The following is a 22,869-nucleotide window of genomic DNA, read 5'->3' as shown; positions in this document are numbered from 1 at the left end:
ACTTGGGAGGCTGAGGTAGGAAGATCACTAGTTCAAATCTGCAACTTAGCAAGACCCTGCTTCAGAATCAAAAAATGGAAAGGTCTGGGGGTATAACCCAGTGAACCCCTGGGTTCAATCCCCAGTATTATAGGGGTGGGAGAGGAAATAAAATAGGCATGGTAGCACACATTTGTAATCCCAGCTACTCTAGTTGCTGAGGCAGGAAGGTTACCTAAAATTTGAGACCAGCCTAGGCAACACAGTGAAATCTTATCTTAAAAAAAAAAAAGGCCAGGTGTGGTGGCGCACCCTGTAATCCCAGAACTCGGGAGGCTGAGGTAGGAGGATCACTGTGAGTTTGAGGACAGCCTGGGCCTACATAGTGAGTTCAAAGCCAGCCTAAAGTACATAGCAAGACCCTGTCCTTAAAACAAACATACATATATACTCATAGACTCCTTTATAGTCAGAAGTGTCTGCCTCTGCAGTGGAAAACAGACATGTAGGCTACTTATAAGAGCACATGCTCCAGCAAGCAGTACTCTTTTGAGACAAAGGGAGACCACCAGTGAATCAAGTGTCCAAAAATGGTTATGGACACAGCCAGGCAGATCCTGGGCTCCAGATGGGGACCTGTAGGAGCTTCCTAATAATTCTTTTTCTTGCATAGGACTGATGGACGGCGCTGGTCTTTGGCCTCTTTGCCTTCTTCAGGCTATGGAACCAACACTCCTAGCTCTACTGTCTCAGTAAGTAGCCAAATCTGTGGGCGTACTTCTTTCACTCTGATCCCTTCAGGTTAGTGCAGTGCTGAAAAATGATTCTCAATTTGTCTCCCAAGGGTGAACTCAAAGAAGTTGCTTGGGGATAGGGCTGAGTGGAGCAGAGAGTGATGACCTTCATGACGATAGCAAGATCCATAATCCTTTGGAAGGATTAACTAGCACCTTCCCTGGGAGTCATTTCTTCCTGGTGGAATGTTGAGAAGCGCTTGAGGATGAACTTTGGTTCTGCCAGTGAAATCAGGCATGGATGCTCCTAACGATGGTTCCATTACTCCCCCTAACCTTATTTTAAGAACTGCTACTAAGAACAGATTGCCCTTCCTATTTTTCAAAGATGTAGTATTTTTCACCTTTTTCTTTCAAAAAGAGAGGAAAGAGTGGTATTGTTTGATATCCAAGTGGGATGTATATCAGTGAAAGGCTGGACCTATCTCTAAAATTTTATTTGTATTTCTCTTAGAGGTTTTAACCTAAAAAACAACAGATGTGTTCATTGTAACCATGTATAATTGACCCTAAAAATGAATTCTCCTCATAACATAATTTTTTATTTTTAAAGCCAGGATGACAGGGTTGGCAAAATTTCTGTAAAAAGCCAAATAGTGTTTTAGACTTTGCAGGCAGTAGACTTGGTGACTCTAGCTCCCATTTCTTCCACTGTTCTTCAGGTCTTCTCTGTTTGATTTGTTTATAGTCATGAATCCCAAGCAGGGAAAAAAGAATATCATTTTCCTCCCTTGACCTAAATATTACTCTTAAATTGAACCAAAAGTCTCATTGGTGGTCTTTTTAAGCTAAGCTTAAAATTTTTCCCTAATAAACAGCAGGCGGCGAAACCACTGAGCTAAATCCCCGGCCCTCAAAGTGATTTTTTAAAACCTAAAGTAATTGACAGTACATGTGTATATGACTATGTATTTAAATATAATACGTATATATTCTATTTAGTAAATTTAACAGACTCAACTCATAAAATACCCATTTTGCCCACCATAATATATATGCAGGCATTAGCTCATGTTAGCTGTTGTTGGGTAAATAGTTGGTTTGCAGCCTTGATCCAAGTCATTTATAAAAATGTGGCCAAGACAGAGCCCTGTGGAAACCTCTCACTAGCTGTTTACAACTCCATGTACTATAATACTCTGTGAGAGAGGCATGCATTGTTAGCCCAAAGGTATTCATTTCTCACTTAATGTTGACCCTGTGACAACAGAGCTCTCTGTGTGATGTTGCAGCTTTGGGTCTGAATGGTTTCACATATTTAAAGCCCAGATCCTTGATCAGTTGGTAAGTAGAAATTGAGCCAGAGCTGTTAGACTTGCCTGCTGTCTTAGCCAGTCTTGTCAGGTAAACGAAGATCTCACTGATCAGGAGCTAAGCTATTGGGTCCTCATGGCAACAGCCTCATCTGCAAGATTCCTGCAGTAGCACTGGGTCATTCACATGTCTGTTAAAATTGGTGGTCTCTTGTCAGGAATGCTCAGTCATTGAGCTATGTTTAGAATTCATAATTATAGATTAAATCTAATCCTCAAGTTCAAATCTGAAAGTAATTTTTTTCCCTGGTGGATTTTCTTGCCACATAGTGCTCCTAAGGTCTCAGCACAGCCTTTCCAGCCTCAGCAAATCCAGTCTTCCTCTGGATAACATCCAAAAGGAAACATTGCCGAGCTGTCCCCCCAGGTGAAAGGAAAAACTTCAGGGAATGTCATTTGCAGATGGCATTCCTAAAACATTTCCCAAACTAGGAAAGATAATTTATTAATTACTTACCATTTCTTACCCAGAAGCTTCAATGGAGGCAAAAGTTCCACGCAGAAGAATCTGCTTTTTATTACCTCAAGTCTCCTAGGTGTTAGGAGTTCCCACACCTCAAAATCAGGCTCCCAGCCTGACTCCTGAAGAACTCCAGTGTCTCTGCTTCCTCAAGGGTGAAGGCTCTGAAAGGCTTGTGGTGAACAAGATCATGCCCAGTCAAGGGTAGAGGGAGCCAAGGAAGGAAGCTTTGGGTTTACATTGATCAGGATACCCCTGAGCAGTTTCAGTCTGTTTCCATTCATGAACTGCCCTTGCATGTGTATTTAATGCTATTTTTAATATTTTCTCCTCTAGTCATCCTGTTCCTCACAAGAAAAGCTGCATCAGTTGCCTTTCCAGCCTACAGCTGATGAGTTGCATTTTCTGACAAAGCATTTCAGCACTGAGAGTGTGCCAGATGAGGAGGGACGCCAGTCCCCAGCCATGCGACCTCGGTCCCGCAGCCTCAGGTGAGGGGTACTCTCACCCTCTGTCCACACCTGTGGCCCTCAGTTTGTTTGCATAACACTGGCATTGGTGAATGTGTTAGGCTTCACAAGCCATACCTCTTTGTTACAACTGCTTAACTCTGCTCTTATTGTAGTGTGGAGGCAGCTCTGCAGGAAACATACAAGCTTTGTTTACAAAAACAAGAAGCAGGCCAGGTTTCCTCTGGAGGCTGTAGTTTGCCAACCTTTGGCAGAGCACATTAGCCAATTTGAGTAAGTCAAGCCCAGTGATACTCAAGCCTGTTTTCGCTTTAGGTTCAACTCAGCCCATCATCCCTGGAGCTAACCAGTCAAATCAAGCATTCTTTCTTTTTTTCTCTTCAGACTCCATTTGTTTAAAATAGAGTAACAGTATCATCAGTTCTGACAGTTACCTGGCTGCAAACTGTGGGCCCAGGGCACATGAGCTAGGCCAACTGGAAAAGTTGCTTCTACAGACACAGGTGGTGACTTAGGGAAGAAACCGAATTCAAAAGCAGAATTAAATGCCCATCTGAATCTAACTCAGTTCCTTGAGTCACCTGGGCCCACCTTCATCAGACCAAACAAAGGTTAACAGCTTATCTGTGAATTCCTATGATTTTTTTTTAATGGTACTAGGGATTGAACCCAATGTCTCACACATACTAGGCAAGTGCTTTACCACTGAGCCACATCCAAGCCAAATTCCTCTGACTAATTGTCCATTCTCTTTGGCATTAGCTGGTAAATTTGTGCCAACATTGCAGGTTAAGGAAGAAGACAGAAATTAAAATGAACATGGCTTTAATGACCAAGCTTAGATTTACAGGGTCTCTGGGAGTAATGAAGTGACTAGCATGTACAGGGTAGGTCCCAGAAGAAGAGTCCCTCAGGTAATACTGTCACCATGACAGGGAGTAAGCTGGGCCACTGAATTCAGATTCAGAGATTGAAGGTGATAGGACTTAAGTGCAAAAAATCAAGACTACAAATGAGTGAATGTGGATTCCCAGTGCCTTCTGTTGTCTTACAGAAGAATACCTGAATCGTGGTAATCTCTGTGACTCACACAGAGTAAAAGGTACCTTTTAGGGTGGTTGAGATTAAGAGGACCACAGTGATACTCAGCAAAGTCCCTGCTGTATTGTTTTTAAACACTTGGTCATATGTATCAGTGCATTGGACAGAACAGGGCCCGCTCCAGGGAAAAAAGCAGAGAGGAATAGTTCAGAACCTACCCTAGATGAGATCTCCTTTTGACACACTAAACTAGGCAGAACCCAAATATCCATTCAATTGTGTGGCTCAAAATGCAAAATCCATTAGGGAGATGTAATCGTGCATAAGGAAGGTTTAGGTTACTAAGGTAAAATAATAAATTAAAGCTGAGAACATACTGGCTGTCTTCAATAGATGACCCATACTTATAACACATTACAGGCTGGATTGGCTTCATTCATACCCTAGATTAGAGCCCAGATTAACCTCATTGGCTGCAGCTTGTTTGAAAAAAGAAATAGGTGTATAAAGTCTGCCACTGGATGCTTTGGAGATTGTTTAGTTTCATTTAATTCTGAGGACATACTAGGATAAACCATATTTCACTAGCCAAAGTGGTGAGGGTACAAAGTACTTGTCTGGCAAGGTCATCCTAGCAAAGTCATCAACGGGCTCATGAGTAGGCTTTTCCTTTCTCGGCCTCACACCCTAGCAGAGGTCTTTGTGAAAGTCCAACTTCTTGTAGGAGGATAGTCTCACTCCAGATGCAATCATTTTGATTTGAATAAAGTATGCTAAGAGCTCTAAGAATAAGGAAGGCTCTGCAACTCAGCTCTCATTAAAGGGGATTATGTGGGGTACTAAAGACAGCGGGAGGGCCAGGCCCCTGGGAATGGCCATCTTTCTCCTTGATAGTTTCATAGCACTAAAGTTACACAATTATTTCTCTCTTGTTCAGTCCTGGACGGTCTCCAGTTTCCTTTGACAGTGAAATAATAATGATGAATCATGTGTACAAAGAAAGATTCCCCAAGGTAAGGATCCATTTAAAAGGAGATGGGAAGGGCAACCCACTTTTGGGTCACCTCCTATTTCTCAGGAGCTGTCTCTCAATAAATCTTTCCTACTCTTATACAGACAGACAGACAGACAGACAGACAGACAGGAGATGGGGAAATGTCCCAAGGATGGCTGCCTATAGCCAGTCCAATGAGAAGACTCTGGGGTGAGGGGTGAAATGCTGCCTCCTAACATAACTAACAAAAAGAGCAGAAAGGCACCCAGAGGAGGAAGAAGGTCCCAGTATAAGGGCTTTGAGACCATGATTAGCAGGAGGCAGTGGGTACTATGACTATGTTGTACCTGCAGAGCCTGTGTTTCTCCACTCCCTGGAGGGATAGAAGGGAATGCCAGAAAGTTATCCTACCATGTGTTAAAGGGGAAGGAAAGAACTATAGGCCTGACTTCTCATTGTGTACATCAGGATCCATGAGTCAGTGTCCCCCACAACAGGATTTGCCCTCTGGTAGCAGCTTCATTTGGTACAGATTTTTTTTTTTTTTTTGAGACAGGGTCTTGCTATGTAGTTCAGGCTGTCCTTGAACTCACTGTGTAGCCCACGCTGGCCTCAAACTCAAGCCAATCAGTGCTGGGATTATAGGCATGTGCCACCATGCCTGGCTTCATACAGATTCTTATTCTGGACTGACAGGAAGAAGGTCAGAGGGAGCAATAGAGCAGGAGATAGAAGACTCAGGGTTGCTTACTAACATTTATATTCACATTTTCAAGGGCAGAAATGCTAAGAGAGGAAGGTAGTTTGCTATTGTGAGCTAGCTAAAAAATAGCATTCACCCTTCTCAGAAACCTTGTCTGCAGAACTAGAACCTTGCTCCCTATTTACATTTCTTTTTGAACGCTACCTCCTGTACACTCTGACCTCACCTTTGAAGATATGCCCTATTCCTGCAGGATGCAGCTAACTCTTGTCAGAGGGAGAACAGTGGACTGACATCTGTGATGACAGGATCCTAGAGTGGCCAAGACTCATTTTTCAACTTTGATCCAGATCTCTCTGCCTGTTCACCTCTATCTAGGGTATACAATGTGTGGTTCCTGCTCCTCTGAGAGGCCCTTCCTCTAGATTCAGGTTCAGTCTCCTGAATGGTTGAAGGAGATGGTATGAAGCCCTTGTACTTTTCCCCCTTGACATTCACATGGTAACCAGGAGCCAGAGTACCTGAGTTCATATCTGCTCCTGTTTTAAATAAACAGATTATTTAACTTCTCTGAGCTTCATTTGGTTCATCTATGATTCAGAATAAGAATATCTCATAAGGAGTTTGTGAGTATCCGCTCTTGTAACAGTGTCCAGGGACATAGTAAATGTCAACTTTTACTTCTCTGTTTTATTTGTGCCCCACAGTCTATGCTTTTTAGCATTGGAGTGGGCACTAGACAATAAGAGCAAAGGAGCAGAATAGCTAGAAAGTAATTTTGCTGTACTTTATAGTAAAGTCCCAGAGTGTGTGGTGTTGAGAAGTGTATATTACATGTTTGTTCCTCCTTGTATATTAGCTATTGTATTGTCATTCTCCTACTAAATGTTACTGTTTATAGGCACATCTCCAATCCTTCATGTAAGGACTAGACTGTTGCTGGAGAAAATATGCTAAAATCCCCCTTTCCCCCATGTATATACTGTATTTGCCTTAACATACAACGGATATCAGAAATCACCACCTAGTGGCAAAGGAAAGAAGTCAAAGTCTTGGACAGCTGTGAACTTGTTCTCTGGTGTGTATTTGTCATTTTGACACAGCTGTACAGTTAAGTCCCCAAGAAGTCTCTGAGCTAAGTCAAATCTCTGCTCTGCTTTGCCGGGATCCAGGCCAGGGTCATGTTCCCATCCACAGCCCCCATCCCAACTTGGTGTAAGACCAGGCAGGTTCATACAATAGAAACTCTCTGAACACTTAGGCAGGTTCTCAGGTCAAGTAAAAGGATCCTGAGATAAAAAAACTGATTTTCAGAAGTCCCCAGTCTAAAGAAAAGTACAGAAACCAACAATATCCATTCCCTAAGTGTATCCAGTTGGAAGGCCCAGTGGACAGAAGCACAAAGGAAAGGTCTGTCATTGCAAGAGAGAGTGAAAGACCTTGAGGACAGACAATACTTGAGTGAGATGAGGAATAGCAGGAGCTTGTAAGGCAGACCTGGCAGGGTAAGAAGGCAACCAGGGAACAGCATAAACAAAGACAGGCATAAAATATCAGGGTAAAGGAGAACAGCAAACCTTCCAAATCTGCAGACAAATGAACATGTGAGGAGTGGTGGGAGACAGAAAACCGAGGCAATAGAGGGTCTTCAGTATAATGATAGATCATTCTGACTTGATTTGAAGGTGGTCTTTTCATGTCTGCAGTCATCAGGTTTCCCAGATGCAACATCAGGAAACCAGGTTCACAGGAAGCCAATTCTTAGGCTATTACCAAGTCCTTCAGGCTTAGCTCCAGCTAAGCTGGGACTGGAAGGGAAGTGTCATTTTTCTTGCTTTCATTCCTAGGCCACTGCACAAATGGAAGAGCGACTGGCAGAGTTCATTTCCTCCAACACTCCAGACAGTGTATTGCCCTTAGCAGATGGAGCCCTGAGCTTTATTCATCATCAGGTGATTGAGCTGGCCCGAGACTGCCTGGATAAATCTCGGAGTGGCCTAATTACATCACACTACTTCTACGAACTTCAGGAGAATTTAGAGAAACTTCTGCAAGATGTGAGTGTCTTGGTGTGAGGGCTGTGATGAAACCTCCACTTGATAGTCGAAGGCTGAAATCAAGAACTAACAGTATTCTCAGCCTGCTGGCCTCCTTTCCAGTGTGCAGAAGCCTCCTCTAAGTGTGGCTCCAATGGACTCAGATCCCTCCCCAGCCCCTGCATTACTGAGAGAAGCTTTCTTGGTATCAGGGGAACTTGTTTCTATGATTCCTTTCCTTGCTTTTTCTTTCTTTCCTTCTTTTCTTTCTTCCTTCTTTCATTCTTTTTCCCTGAGGATTGAAGCCAGGGCTTCACAAATGGCAGGCAAATGCTCTACCACTTCCAAGCTACATTCCCAGCCCTTTCTTTTTTATTTATTTATTTATTTTCTTGGTACTAGGGATCGAACTCAGATCCTTATGCTTTTGAGACAGGCAGCGGAACCACTGACCTAAATCCCCGGCCCCCCAGCCCTTTCTAATGTTACTTTTGAGACCAACTCTCTTAAGTTGCCCAGGTCGACCTCAAACTTTCGATCCTCCTGCCTCCACATCCCAGACAGCTGGGATTACAGGCATGCATCACCAAATCTGGCTGAGACCTTTCTTTTCTAAATCCAAAACTGTATTACTCTACCTGAGGCTCCAACATTTGTAGCATTCATAAGTATTAGACTGAAAGATTTGTTATCCAAAGCTCAAAAATGACACCAGTGGATGTGGTGTGCACTCTTCTAGTAGAAATAGCTGATTTAAGGAGGGCCTTCTAACAGTTTCTCCTCAACCCAGGGAAAGCAGGGCCAAGGCTTACCCAGTGTGCGTTTATCCATTTGCTGATGTTTTATCAACGTGGTGAAAAGTTCTTTAATCAGGACTTCTATGTTTAGAGATTCTTTTTTTTTTTTTGGTACCGGGGATTGAACTCAGGACCTTGTGCTTGGGAGGCAGGCACCAGAACCACTGAGCTAAATCCCCGGCCCAGGACTTCTATGTTTAGATACCTGATCCTGCCCAGAATGAAAAATCTCTGTGAGGCAAAAGGTAGAGAGATGAACAAGACCAAAGTATACATTGAGTTCTTAACCACTGCTTCATGCTCCAGTGCTTGCTTTGCCTTGGACCTCTCAAATAAGTTGATGGGATCCCTTCCCACTCAGATCACAGTTCCCACATGTTATACTGAGTACAGTTTTGAGGAACAGGGATGCACCTGTTTGTCTGGGGCTCTTCACATCATTAGAGTATATTTTAGTCAAGAACCTCCTATTGCCTCTAGGCTTGTGACCTCTGTCCTGAGTATTATCAACTGGTTTGAGAGCCCAGAGCTAATGATCAAACTGGACTTGAGTTTGTGACTCTAGAAATTAGAAGCAGGGAAATTTAAAAACAGAGGGGAACAGTTGAATCTAGAGAAGGATTACTAAAGATGATCACAGTTATTGCTATAAAATACAATGGTACCTTGGTTCACAAACTTAATTTGTTCTATGACTTTGGAAAAGATGGCCACAGTCATGTTTGTTACCCCATGCAGAGTTTGCCAACAAAAATAAAATTTTGCCAGACACTTCTGTTTGTGAACCAAATTGTTTGTAAACAAAAGCATTCATGAACCAAGGTTCCACTGTACTAGGTTTTTCCTGTGACAAAGATAACAGATTAGTCTCTATACCTATAAAGAAATAACTAGTCCAGTGGGCAAGAGTTACAATGAGAAAGATTTTGGCTACATGAAAAATATTCTACAAAAATTTCTATCTGTAATTTCAAAAGTAATACTTAAATTCAAATATCAAATACCTTTTTTTTTGGTACCGGGAATCAAACTCAGGACCTTGCTTTTGCCAGGCAGGCGCAGTGCTACTGAGCTACATCCCCTGCTCTGACATGATCATTTCTATGTGTAAAATTTTTAAAATCCCTAACATTTATGGAACACTTAACACATACTCATTTAATCCTCACAACAGCCCTGTAAGGCAGTGACTGTGATGCCCTAAATTTAGAAAAAGCTGCATCTTCAAAGAGCTAAGTTAGCCCAGGGTAATTAACTCATTTCCTAAGTAGCAGAGCTAGAACCCAAACTCAGATTTGTCTTATTCTGAAGCTTAACATCATCTAGTTCAAATGTGTAGTCTGCAAACACTGACTGACTTCTGACTTTTGCTTCTGTATAAAAGACACTGTACTAGGCTTAGTATGTGAGAGGAGAAAACAGAACAGACTCTACCCATAAGGCTCTCTGCCCTAGGATGTAGCTGTAGAGACAGACAAGTCATTATAAAACAACCTGATAATCTCTGTGCTGTAAGCAAACAAGGAAACACAAAAGGGCTTTACTTGTGTGTGTGTTAAAGGCATGGGGAATTCAACAAGATTTCACCACTGATATTTGGACTAAAAAGAACAAACAGGAATTCCACTCTTTGAATTTCATAACCAATTTTTTAAAGTCCTCTTTGCTATTTTTCTTTTCTTGTAATCTGTACACTAGTCTCCTGCCTTTTAGTTAGTTTCCCTTACATTCTACTAAAACCGTAAGGCAAAAATTACCAAGGAACTAATTGGCCAATTACCAAATCTTATGGCCTCTTTCAGTCCTTATCTTTCTTTGCCAGTCTGCAGAACACAGTTAAATACCTCTTCCTGACCCTTTATTTTCCCTGTTGTTGGTTTACTTTCTCTGCAGTCTTGATATCTCATCACAGGGTCCTTCTCTGCCCATCTCCTGGTTTCTGGTATTTCACAAGGTACCATCCAGAGTGTCTGTTATCCTCTGTTTTATTTCTTCACACTCGTGCTGATGAACTTCATCTGCTCCCAGGGCCTGAATTTTCATCCAACCACTGAGGACTCCCATGTGCACCCTTACTGCACTCCTCCACTTTGATTTCCCAATATTGGTTCATATTCTTTGGTTATAAATAACAGAAGACTGACTTAGTAATTTTAACAATAAAGAGACGCTAATGATAAGCAGAAGAACATGAGTCTTAGAAAAGTGAAGATAGGAATGGACCAGGCCTTCTGAAAGGACCAGAATTAGAAACCAGAAACTGACAGACTCATAGAGTGCTTGTTCTTCTTTTCTCTTCTCTATTTCTCTCTGCTGCTTTTCTATATCTGTAGAGAAGATATGGCCATCTCCTTTCACTCAAGTGAAAAATTATGCAGTTCTGTTACACTGATGTTAACTGTCTCTCTTGACAATTTTTAATTCCCAGAAAAGCAATCCACACTGATCAGCTCTTGGATATAGGAGGGAAGGTGCAGCCACACAGTATAGATGTGGCTCCTAACAGCCTAAACAGCTCTCAGTAAAAAGAGAAAAGGGGCTGAGATTTAGCTCAGTGGTTCCAGTGCCTGCCTCACAAGCCCAAGGTCCTGAATTCGATCCCTGGTACAAAAAAAAAAGAGAGAGAGAGAAGGATTACTTGGGCCTTGGGTAAATACCCAAGAGGCTAGCTGTATAGGTATTGCAGACTCTATAAGTCCCAGACTAAATTTAGCTTTTCCACTTGGCTGCTCTTTTTCCCAAAACCAAATGTAATTTGTTCTTTACCTATTCTCACCTAAACTTTTTATTTCCTTATAGTTCCTATTCATTTATGGGTGTAATTAAATTTTCCTTGAAGTGAAGTTGTAGTTACATTTTCTTCCTGCTTCTGCCACCTTCCTCTAGTCTACCTCAGAAATGGCTCAAGGCTATGTATACACTTTTCTCCATCCTTACTGTCTTGACTTAGCATTTTTCATCGGAGTCACTGCATTTGCTTGTTAATGGGTTTTCCTGCTTTTAGACTTGCTCTCTTTAATGCACCCTCTACACAGCCATGGTGATCTTTCTCACGTACCTCTCTGGTCATATCACTCCGCAGCTGTTGAGGTCTTTCTGTTCCTTACAGTCTATCTGGGGTGCAAAGTGAACATCAGAGAAGGCTCCATTGAGAGTTGCTCTTTGAGCTGGAGGCTGGAGGATAAGTGAAGCTTGTTGGATGGAGGAGCAGGTAAAGCTGTGTGTCTGTGTGACACTCTTTGGTGTCATGTGGTATTCTAAAGTTCAGTGGTGCCAGATGAGCAACTTGTTCTTTATCAGAGCTGACTAGCTTTCTCTGAGTTCTTTGCTTTGCAGACCTCTCTCTACTATGAAGTATTTTTCCTTGTAGTCACCTCTCCCCAGGCAATTCCTGCTTAGCCTAGCCACATTGGGCCAGTAAGTTGCTTAAGCAGTCTTTGTGTCTCTTTAGGCTCATGAGCGCTCAGAGAGCTTGGAGGTGACTTTTGTAATGCAGCTGGTAAAAAAGCTGATGATTGTCGTTGCCCGCCCAGCTCGACTCCTGGAGTGCCTGGTAAGTAGACAGACTCTGGGAAGGTTAGGTGGGAAGATGGGAGAGAGAGCTGTAGAGGAAGTATTTTGTCCACAGCAAAACTGTGGCGATGTGGCACCACTACCATTTCTGTTACTGAGATCTTTATTTAAATATGATTTGCAAAATTAAAATAATAGTGAGATTCCACCTTACTGGCTGTCATAAAGAAATCAAATAATAACAAATATGGGCAAGGCTGCAGGGGAAAAAGAAACCCTCTGCATTGTTGGTGGGAATGTAAACTAGTACAGTACAACCATTTTAGAAATCAGTGTAGAGATTTCTAAAAAAACCTAAAAATAGAAATTCCATTTGAACTAGCTATTCCCCTTCTAGTATCTTCTCAAAAGAGTTAAAGACATCATATTATAGTGATACACATATACTCACATTTTTAGCTAAATCTTGGGAGTGGCCTGTATGTCCATCTTCAGATGAGTGGATAAAAAATATATGGGGCTGGGCCGGGGATTTAGCTCAGTGGTTCCGCTGCCTGCCTTGAAAGCACATGGTCCCGAGTTTGATCCCTGGTAAAAAAATAAATAAATAAATAGATAGATAGATAGATAGATAGATAGATAGATAAACTTGAGTCGCCTGTAGGGAAATGGATGCACATTGAGACCATAAAGTTAAATAAATGAAACACACAATAAAAGCAAAATAAAAGATAGATAATAGGAAATGAGGAGATAGATCTTTTACAAAAGGAAAGGGAACCAAGAGATGGAAGGAAGGGGAAAGGAATGAAAAAAGAATTAAGTTGTATTATACACATATACCAACTCCCCGTGATATATAATATAACATAATCATGTATTTCATACATGTACAGATAAAAAAATCTTTAAACATGATTGGCAAGCATTAGAGGACTAAACAAGTTCCTGTAAGGACAAATGAGTGGTCCTGAAGGGTATGGCAAGAAGTAGTAGTCAGGCCCACCCCCACCCTGAGCTAGGGTGGAGGCCTTTGGGCCCAGGAGCATTGAGGATCATAGGACAGTTTAGTTAGCACAGTTGGTGTCTTTCATTTAATCAGTCAGCTATACTTTACTGAGTACCTGCTTTATATATGCTAGACACTGGAGGTACACACAGGAATATTCCAGAGTGCCTGACTCAGGCTGCTTCCTCTGTAATGGCATTAGCAAGTACAAGGCATGTGTACATGTGCATAATAATTATATGTTATAAGAAGTATCACAACTGAGTTCAGTACAAGTGCATTAGGAGCCTAATGAAGGAAGTGCTTTAGGGTCCTCCTTGGAATAAGCATTGCAGTAAAAGCTCCTTGGGGAACATATGGCCTATTTAGTAACCTGAAAGATGACTACAAGTTTGCCAGGTAAAGGGCATAAGATAGGACTTTCAGTGAGGGACAGGGTGTGTTTGAAGAACTGGTGAAGGATAAAGCTGGAATGTAAGCCATCCGGGACCATGGTGGTATTAGGTTCTCAGCTCAGGAGTTTGATATTTCAGGCCACTTGGGGCTACCAGAAAGTTTCAGTTAGTAGGTATCACTACCTACTAAAAGATTGACTTTTTTCTTAACCAACTTTATTAAGTGTAACTTACATACAATAAAATACATCCCTTTGGAATATACATTTCATTGAGTTTTAACAAATACACATCACTATAATCACTGCCATAGCTGACACAGATAACATTTCCATCTCCTCAGAAAGTTCCTTTGTTCCCCTTTGTGATTGGTCCCTTATCCTTCCTCCCATGCACCACTTTTTTGCTCCTTCCCTATGGATATGTTTACCTTTGTAGTTTCAAATGTAATGAAACCACATAGTGTGTTCTGATTTCTTAAACTCGATGTAGGGTTTGTCTGAGATTTATACATGTTGTTACACGTACTAGTAAGTGGTTTTCCTTTTTATTTCTGAGTAAATACTCCATCAGATTTAGTTCTAAAAAAGATTACTTTGGCCTCAGCATAGGTGGTAAATTGGAAGAGAGGGCACGATGAGGTAGGGAAACCACTTTAGAGATGAAACAATTCATGTGAGATAGGATGGCCAGAACTAGGACAGTGGAAGGAGAAAAGAGAAGTGGATTTGAGAGGTATTTATGGAGTAGACATTCTGATCAGAGCTGAGAAAGAATAAGAAGTTTTAAAAATTCCATATCTGGCTTAGATTATATCCAGATAGGTAGTAGTATATTTCTCCAAAAGGGACTAGAAGGAATGAAAGCAAGTGCAAAGTGGAGAGGCTAGAGAATATGAAGTCTGTGGTGAAGCAGGGCCTTGAAGCCAGGCAGATTTACATGCTGGTTTTCTGTTCCTGCCTACTTTGGTGACCGTGGATGGATGGATCAATGGATCCCTTTGAGCCATACTTTCTTCACTGGAGTCAAAGAGTTCTTAGAATTTATCCCAGAGTGTGGCACTTACTAGACACTCAGAAGTAAGGCCCTTAGAAGGCTTTCATGTACCACTAGGGCTGTGAGCTGCAACTGAATGTGTGATGACTGCTCTGGACCAGAAGGCTTCAACATCAAGTGAATAGGCTGAGCTTTTTTGAAACTAAAAGCTCTTGTTCTTATTGCTGGAAAGGCATGTTTAAGATGTCACCTGGTGGTGGCCTATAAGATAGTTTTATCTCCATTTCTGTAATCCCCAAATCATATTGTTTCTGGGTATTCAGGGTATCACAAAGAGAAAATTTTCTTGTTTGCCTCCTTCTGCTATATACTGTAAAACCAGAGGCAGATATGTTCACTTGTATCTCTCACCACTCGCCATCTCTCTCCCTGGCGCAGGAGTTTGACCCTGAAGAGTTCTACCACCTGTTAGAAGCAGCTGAAGGCCACGCCAAAGAGGGACATGGAATTAAATGTGACATTCCCCGCTACATTGTTAGCCAACTGGGCCTTACACGGGATCCCCTTGAGGGTGAGCATGCTGCCTGGTATTGCAAAGAAGAAATTTAGCTTGGATGTGGACATGATATCACATCAGGACCCTTAGGACTATAGTATAGGAGGCACCTTGTGATCTCTGTCAGTTCCTTTCCTTTGGAATTGCTGTTTGCAACTGCCAGCTATGTCCCAGACCCTCTCACTCCCTTGGACCCAGCTAGCTTGGATTTAGAGCCACAGATCAATGAGGTCAACAACAAAGGACTGCAATCATAATTTCAAAACATGGTCACCTCCTCCACATACTTCCTGCTCCTACTGGCAACCTTACAAATCTTCCTGTCTTTGGGGTAATCCAACTCAAAATATCTCCATTCTTCTGGCTTCATGCTGAACCCCTCCATGAACCATGGGATTCCACATTCTGGTCTGTAGTTGTCCTGTTCCTGTTTCCCTGCTTCCCAGCCCCATCCAGCAAGCAAAGCAGTCTTGGCCAGCAGGATAGGTGCTGGTAACTCAGCCTTAAATCCTGTTTTCCAGGGTATGTCCCAAGTTTGAGAGAAGCTTTTATAGAATAGGCCAGACCTTGTCAGTGGCACTAGACTTCTTGTACAGTGGTACAGTAATATTTGACTTGATTGTGATCCAAAAGTTATGACTACACTGAGGATAGAGTCCCAGGACTGGATTTGTACCCCAGGCAGAAAGCACTAATCCCTACCCCACATGCACCTGTTGTACAGTGACCTGTGGGTACTGTGATACCTGGCATTGCCACACACATTGTTTCTTTTGTGTCCTTTTTATGTTTCTAGAAATGGCCCATTTGAGCAGCTATGACAGTCCTGATACTCCAGAGACAGATGATTCAGTCGAGGTAAAGAACTTTAGCTCCTGGTCCAATCCTGGAGGCTGAGCTTTGTGAAGCAAAGAGCTGTTAATTCTCAAGAGAATGTCTGAAGGAAGATATGTTGTTGGTAGCTGCAAACACTGAGAAGGCGTGCTGCTTTGGGGGAAGAATGGGCAGAAGACTCCAGCAGGGCTGAGAGTTGAGCTGGGACTGGGGCCACAGATCCTCAGCATGTGGGCTTTCAGAAGCATGCCTGCCTATTGCCTTTCCCTTGTCTTCTAGGGTCGTGAGGCATGTCTGCCATCTAAAAAGACCCCTTCTGAAGAGGACTTTGAAACCATTAAGCTCATCAGCAATGGCGCTTATGGGTAAAACCAGGGGTCAGAGTATGGCCAGGAAAGGAGTTGAGTCAGCCCTTGGTCTTTTCCTTCTAGAAGTGTATGTTTCCTTAGGGAGGACCCACTCCCTTCCTGAAGTCTCTCAGAGAGGCAAGACTTGTTTCCTCTGACATTGGAGCATTGTTCTTTTCTCAAGGAAGATTCTCACTCTTTAGTAGAACAACTCTTCTCCTTGAGTTCTGAAGGCATGTGTCCATGGGACATGCCTGTCTGTCAGGAAACTTTTAAGTTGTAAGGGTTCGGGGGCCCAAGTCCCTCCCATTAATAGGCACAGCTCTACTCCCTTTTTCCATGCATTTATAAGATGTGAGGAGGCAATTTGGGTGGTGGAGAGCATAGCTCATGTTCTAAAGCCCATGCGGCCCGGGCTGGGTTGTGTTGTGTTTCCCAGGGCTGTATTCCTGGTACGGCACAAGTCCACCCGGCAGCGCTTTGCCATGAAGAAGATCAACAAGCAGAACCTGATCCTACGGAACCAGATCCAGCAGGCCTTTGTGGAGCGTGACATACTGACTTTTGCTGAGAACCCTTTTGTGGTCAGCATGTTCTGTTCCTTTGAGACCAAGCGGCACTTATGCATGGTGATGGAGTATGTTGAAGGTACTGCAGCCATGGTACAGTCTGAGCCTTAACCCTAAATAGGAGCCAGAGCCTCTTATCGGAGTGAAGTTTCAGGGCCACCTTCCAAGTCCCTTTTGGCATTGGTTTCTGCCTCAGGATCTCAGAGGCCATTTGGCCACAGTGAACACGAAGCTCCCTGCCTCATTATGAAGCTGCCCATGTCAGTTGCAGTAAGAAGCACCCGGAGACAGGATGAAGCAGCCCAGCAGCTATAGAATTCTGCTCCCAAATCCTGTACACCCTCTTCAGCTGGAATCAGACAGGAAAAAAGGAGGAGGCAGAGCCACAAGAGCACGAGGCCAGGTGCTCAGAGGATTGCATCTGGACCCACAGAAGAAGGGAAGCCATTGCCCAGGCTAATGGCTTATGAAGGGGATATTCCTTAAAGCCAGTCAGAATATTTTGGCAATCAGGTCGGGAATGTAGCTCAGTGGTGCCATGCTTGCCTGGCAAGTGCAAGGTCCTGAGTTCAATCCCCAGTACCTCCCCGCTAAAAAAGAATATTTTGGCAGTGGACTAGAAGGGCAGCATGGAGATAAACTCTGGAGTGGGGCAGGGGCTCTGCAGTGACCTGGCCTCTCCCCTTCTCATAGTTGTGTACAGTTCCCAAAGATACTTTCCCTAAGGCTTAAAATTGAAGCTGAACAAAACTGCCCATCTAATTCAGTAAGTATATACTGGGAGCTTACAGTTTTATTTTACTTAGAAACTAAAGGAAGGCCAATAGGAAGGAAATAAATGAACAAATGGTAGTCTCAGCTGTTAAATACTTAACAGTTTTCCTGTCCTGTAATAACTTAAGTCTTATCCCTATAAGTCATCATGCAGGCGTAAAGGCTTAGGTTCCTTCCTTTTCTGGCCTACATGATGGTCTTGACAGCCATTGGCAAATTCACTTTACTTCCCACTCCCCTTCATACCTGATTTCCAACCATGCCAGCAGCAGAGGGGCTAGAATTACAGTTTCTAGCACCAGGGTACTCTAGGACAGAAAACCTCAGAACTGGCTAGAACAGAAAAACTAGATCCTTCCCTCATGGTAGCCTGGGCTTCTTACAGGAGGAGACTGTGCCACTCTGCTGAAAAACATTGGTGCTTTGCCTGTGGATATGGTACGTCTGTACTTTGCGGAAACTGTGCTGGCCCTGGAGTACTTACACAACTATGGCATTGTGCACCGTGACCTCAAGCCTGACAAGTATGTCCACAATCTTGGTCCATTGCCCAAGTTCTCCCTCTTGAGTCTCTAGATAAATGCAGACAAACACAGAACATTTGAATCTATCCAAGAATGGCTTCCAGGAAACAATGCTCATGTATGTGTCCTTTTAATCCCTGACAATCCTATATGCAAAGACCATTGCCACAAGATCTTCCAGGAGCATCATAAAGCTTCAGTGACATGAAAGAGTCACTGATGGGCTCCACTGAAGAACTAAGCAAGAACAAAAGAATTGGCACATCTAATAATAGATGGCTGAATGGGTGTTGTGACATTTACTGACAGCTGTTCTGTGCCAAGCACTATATTTTGAGTTTTATGTATATTGTAGTTCCTGGTATGTTGAATTTAAGTCTAGTGTGGGAGGCAAATAATATAATATGTATAGACTACTTTTTGGAGTGCATTAGTTAATTGGGAAAATATGGGAGCTACTTTCTAAAGCAGGAGAGCAAGATGTACAGGAATGAGAGAACATGACCCATTCAGGAACTACAGATAGTATGTCTATAGCTTAGGCAATTGTACTAAGAAAAAAGGATTGACATCGGAGAGGCAGGGGCTAAATCATCAAGAGCCCTTTTAAGTTTGGGTTTTCTTTTAAAAGAGCCTAGAGAGTCTGAACAGCCTGTTAACCAAAGGTATGAAAAACATCACATGCCTTTGAAATGTCATACCTATTAAACCATGAAATTTTTGGTTTAGATTTAGAAAGATCACTGGCAATATAAAGAGTGAGACAACTTCAGTAAACCAGGCCCAAGACAATAATGCCTATACCATACCAGAGAAACAGCATAGAGTAGAAAGAGAATAGTGTAGGGAAGTAGGAAGGATGGATGAGGTGGGAGTGAGACTGAAAAGGAAAATGAGGAAGCAGAAGGAGGCTCAGATACCTTCGAGATTTCTAGCTTGGGACTGGTACAGGGTGATAAGCTTTGTGGTAGAAAGAAGCTTTGACATTAGGCAGAACTGAGTTCAGATGGCCATTCATGCTTATTAACTCTGTGAGTTGGCTGGTTGATTAAATTTTCCTAAGCCTCATGTTTCTTCTATCTAAAATGAGACTAATACCTACCTTTACTGTTAGTTACTCTAGAAAGATTTTGGGGGCCGGGTTTTTTTCTTTTAAATGGCACCAGAGATTGAACCCTGGGCCTTGCACATGCTAGGCAAGTGCTGTACTGCTGAGCTCACTCCAGAGCATTTTCAAAGCATTTATCACAGAGCTCAGTAGATGAGAGAAAATATCATTTTTCACTGAGAAGAGGAGCCAGTTAGGAGGCAGGCCTTTGTTTTGAACAGATTGAATTTGTGGCATCTGGGTAGTTGATAGACATGTGGTCATGAAAGAAATTAGGGCAGGTATAGTGACTTGGGAGTCATTAGAATAAAGATGTCAAGATGAAGCCTTTTGCACAAAATGAAGTGACTCCCACAGAGTATGCAAAGAGATCTGATTCCTAGTTTCTCTTGCCCAACCTTACAAGACAGCCATGGACATGGAGGCAGATTATGTGCCTTTTTTCCCCTTACCCTGAAATGGGTGTTGTGAGCCACCCAAGTGAGGAGAGAAAGCCAGGATTGACTAGAGCAACAGGCTTAGGATGAGCAGAACTCAATTCTGTGAAAAAGAAAGTATTGATAGGGCAATGAAGAAAAACAGTTGTGGCCAGGGATTTAGCTCAGTGGTTCCACCACCTGCCTCACAAGTGCAAGGACCCAAGTTCGATTCCTGGTACAAAAAAACCCCCAAACAAACAAAAAAACCAGTCGTGGTCCGGGGATTTAGCTCAGTGGTTCCGCCAACTGCCTCTCAAGCGCAAGGTCCCAAGTTCGATCCCCAGTACCAAAAAACCAAAACAAAACAAAAAAGAAAAACAGTCGTAAAAATAGACAAAGGGCACGTTAACTGCTTGTGCAGGAGGCAATACTTTCAAAACCAGAGCTGTTTATTACTTTCACAGCTGCCTCTCTGCTTATGTCCCACAATACCCTATAGGGGCCTGGGTGGAAAATTTGACAAATACTAAAATCACCATTCTTAGAAAACCAGAAAATAATTTCATGGTTTTGTTTCTGTGATCTTAAATAGCCTCCTGATTACATCCATGGGACACATCAAACTCACTGACTTTGGACTTTCTAAAATTGGCCTTATGAGTTTGACAACCAATCTGTATGAAGGCCACATTGAGAAGGATGCCCGGGAGTTCCTTGACAAGCAGGTAAGGTAGGATTAGTGAGACCTTGAGGATTGAATTCCAAGCTTCAGAATTAGTTCTTGGAACTGCATATTTACCCTGTGGCTGGATGTTAGTATTGAAAGCTCCCATCTTTTCTACATTTGGTTCCAGAGAAGCATTGAAATAGATAGCACATTTAGAAAATAGGATGGAGTCAGGCATTGTGGTGCATAACTATAATCCCAGCACTCTGGGAGGCTAAAGCAGGGTGATTGTCAAGTTTGAATCCTAGTTGGGCAACTTAGCAAAGTCCTATCTCTAAATAAAAAAATATTTTTATAAAAGGCCTGAGGATGTAGCTCAGTGTGAAGGTCCTGGGTTTAATCCTCAGTACGACCAAAAACATAAAAATAAGAAAGAAAGAAAAACAACAACAACAGAAAAACAAGGATGGGCCATGAAAATCATGTAAGTATAAATTGAGTCATCTTCCTCCTCGGGGTTTGGAGAAAACTGGACATAGAGCTGTTAATACAGGGCTTCATATGAGACCAGTCCTGAAGCTCCAGCCTGAGTCAAGGTCAAGGCTTTCCTGGGGCTTGTTGCTCTTGGAACATAGCTCCAGATTTTCACTGGGCTATGGCCCAGTTTCCTGAGAGTAGCCTCCTGGTGTTCTCTGATTTGACAGTTTAGGTAAAATGTTCACAAGTCTCTATAGTAGTCACGTGACTGGTAGGTTCTGTTATTTGGGAAGCTAGAGGGCAAAGGCTGTTTGTGGGACCAGATTCCAGAAGGGGCATTAAGAACTCAGGGAATGGCAATTCCCCACTAGAATTAAGATATTTTGGTTAATAAGGAAATATATTACGTTCACCCCACTGAGAGTTGCAACTCTGGTTCCCAGGGGCTCCCATTGATCTTGTTTATTAAATAAGCTGAGTCTTCACTCAAGAGTCTTTTCTGATCCAGGAGTGGGAACACTCCCACCCCTCCAGCCATCATACCAGTGAGTTGCCTCAGGATGCTGAGCCAGCCTGGCTTCTCTGTGCCCAGGTGTGCGGGACCCCGGAGTACATAGCGCCAGAGGTGATCTTGCGTCAGGGCTATGGAAAGCCAGTGGACTGGTGGGCCATGGGCATAATCCTGTATGAGTTCCTGGTGGGTTGCGTCCCTTTCTTTGGAGACACTCCGGAGGAGCTCTTTGGGCAAGTGATCAGCGGTAGGTACCATCCTGTGGCCCATGTGGAGTCATGCTGAATCTACAGATATGATTTATGCATGCACAGGTTCTAGAGCTCTTGTTTTGAATTTGTGTTTGATATGCTTCCTTCTTGGGTTTGGCAGGGGTGGCGGGGTGCATCTTTGTGGGTCCACACATACATGCACTATGTCCCCTGAGGCTTGATCTGTTTGTGTTCATGTGGCTCCCATGTGTACATGGGATTCCTGTGTTGCGTGTGTGCTTATCCTATGAGTGTGAGTTCTGTATGTGTCTGGCATATAAAGCAAGGTGAGCTGGGGCTTCCGGACAGGGAAGTCACTGATTTGCAATGCCCAATCTGAATCAAAGACCAAGCCATGGTGTAGGAAGTAGATCCTACTAGGAGAGGAAGAGATAATAAGAATTTAAAGAATTGAGGCCCCAGGCAAGGCTTTTGGGGGCTCTGGACTGGGTCTTTTTTGCTTCCCTATACTATCCTGGGGCCACTTTCTGCCTCTCTCCACTCTGCTGACAATTTCTCCTTCCTTCTTACTCCTCATGACTTCAGATGAGATTGTGTGGCCTGAGGGTGATGATGCACTTCCTCCAGATGCCCAAGACCTCACCTCCAAACTGCTTCACCAAAACCCTCTGGAAAGACTGGGCACAGGTAGGTTATGCCCCATTCTCTTTTCTTTCCACTTGGAAAAGGGGAAGGGTGGCTAGTTCACACACCCTGAGGTTCAGGCTTCAGCTCTGGATCCTGAAACTGCCCTGTTCCCTGTGTAGGCACAAAAGGAGAAAGGTACTGGAGCTGAGGTTTCTAGGCCTTTCTCGAGGTCAGCTTCTCACCTGACTTCCTAACCCAGACTCCAGGAAACTCACTCCATCCCTTAGCCCATGCCCTCCCTGTCTACAGGTGGTGCCTATGAGGTAAAGCAGCACCCATTCTTCATGGGGCTGGACTGGACAGGACTTCTTCGCCAGAAGGCTGAATTTATTCCTCAACTGGAGTCAGAAGATGACACCAGCTACTTTGACAGTAAGGCCACTAGTGGTATAAGGTGGAGTACAGGTCCCACCTGTTTGCCCAGAGACGTCTGTGCATACTTGGCATTGGGAGTAACTTCTCAGGGCCCTGCTGAGGTCTCATAAGGTCACAAGGATGCTACCAGCAGGGGTTCTGAAGGGAACTGTCTTGTGTGTCTGGCCTAGCCCGCTCAGAGCGATATCACCATGTGGACTCAGAAGACGAGGAGGAAGTGAGTGAGGATGGCTGCCTTGAGATTCGACAGTTCTCCTCCTGCTCTCCAAGGTTTAGCAAGGTGCGACTGAGGAGGCCCAGGCTGGAGGT

At 43.3% G+C, this 22,869-nt stretch overlaps 1 protein-coding gene across 16 annotated transcripts in view; it reads left to right on the top strand.

Annotated features, from left to right (window-relative positions):
* The window catches only part of Mast2 (microtubule associated serine/threonine kinase 2), a 260,674-nt gene that overhangs the window by 232,681 nt on the left and 5,124 nt on the right, over positions 1-22,869 (top strand). For 13 of the 16 annotated variants that reach the window (XM_087214762.1, XM_087214749.1, XM_004872945.3 and 10 more), the window contains 15 exons: positions 653-731; positions 2,883-3,037; positions 4,995-5,070; positions 7,602-7,811; positions 12,039-12,140; positions 14,939-15,071; positions 15,853-15,914; positions 16,170-16,255; positions 16,677-16,885; positions 17,966-18,104; positions 20,224-20,356; positions 21,368-21,533; positions 22,084-22,185; positions 22,435-22,557; positions 22,731-22,840. In XM_087214762.1, coding sequence (XP_087070888.1) covers positions 653-731; positions 2,883-3,037; positions 4,995-5,070; positions 7,602-7,811; positions 12,039-12,140; positions 14,939-15,071; positions 15,853-15,914; positions 16,170-16,255; positions 16,677-16,885; positions 17,966-18,104; positions 20,224-20,356; positions 21,368-21,533; positions 22,084-22,185; positions 22,435-22,557; positions 22,731-22,840 — 1,885 coding nt within the window. Of the gene's footprint in view, positions 1-652; positions 732-2,882; positions 3,038-3,171; positions 3,290-4,994; positions 5,071-6,147; positions 6,833-7,601; positions 7,812-12,038; positions 12,141-14,938; positions 15,072-15,852; positions 15,915-16,169; positions 16,256-16,676; positions 16,886-17,965; positions 18,105-20,223; positions 20,357-21,367; positions 21,534-22,083; positions 22,186-22,434; positions 22,558-22,730; positions 22,841-22,869 lie in introns of those variants that run through there. The other 3 variants (XM_087214759.1, XM_087214760.1, XM_087214761.1) reach the window with 3 other exon arrangements.

Source organism: Heterocephalus glaber, unplaced genomic scaffold, assembly GCF_053883595.1.
Source record: "Heterocephalus glaber isolate CG9 unplaced genomic scaffold, H.glaber_assembly_v1.0 deba00001451, whole genome shotgun sequence".
Classification (NCBI taxonomy): domain Eukaryota; kingdom Metazoa; phylum Chordata; class Mammalia; order Rodentia; family Bathyergidae; genus Heterocephalus; species Heterocephalus glaber.
Note: the sequence above shows the minus strand (reverse complement) of the source record. Positions and strands in the feature narration are given on the sequence as shown.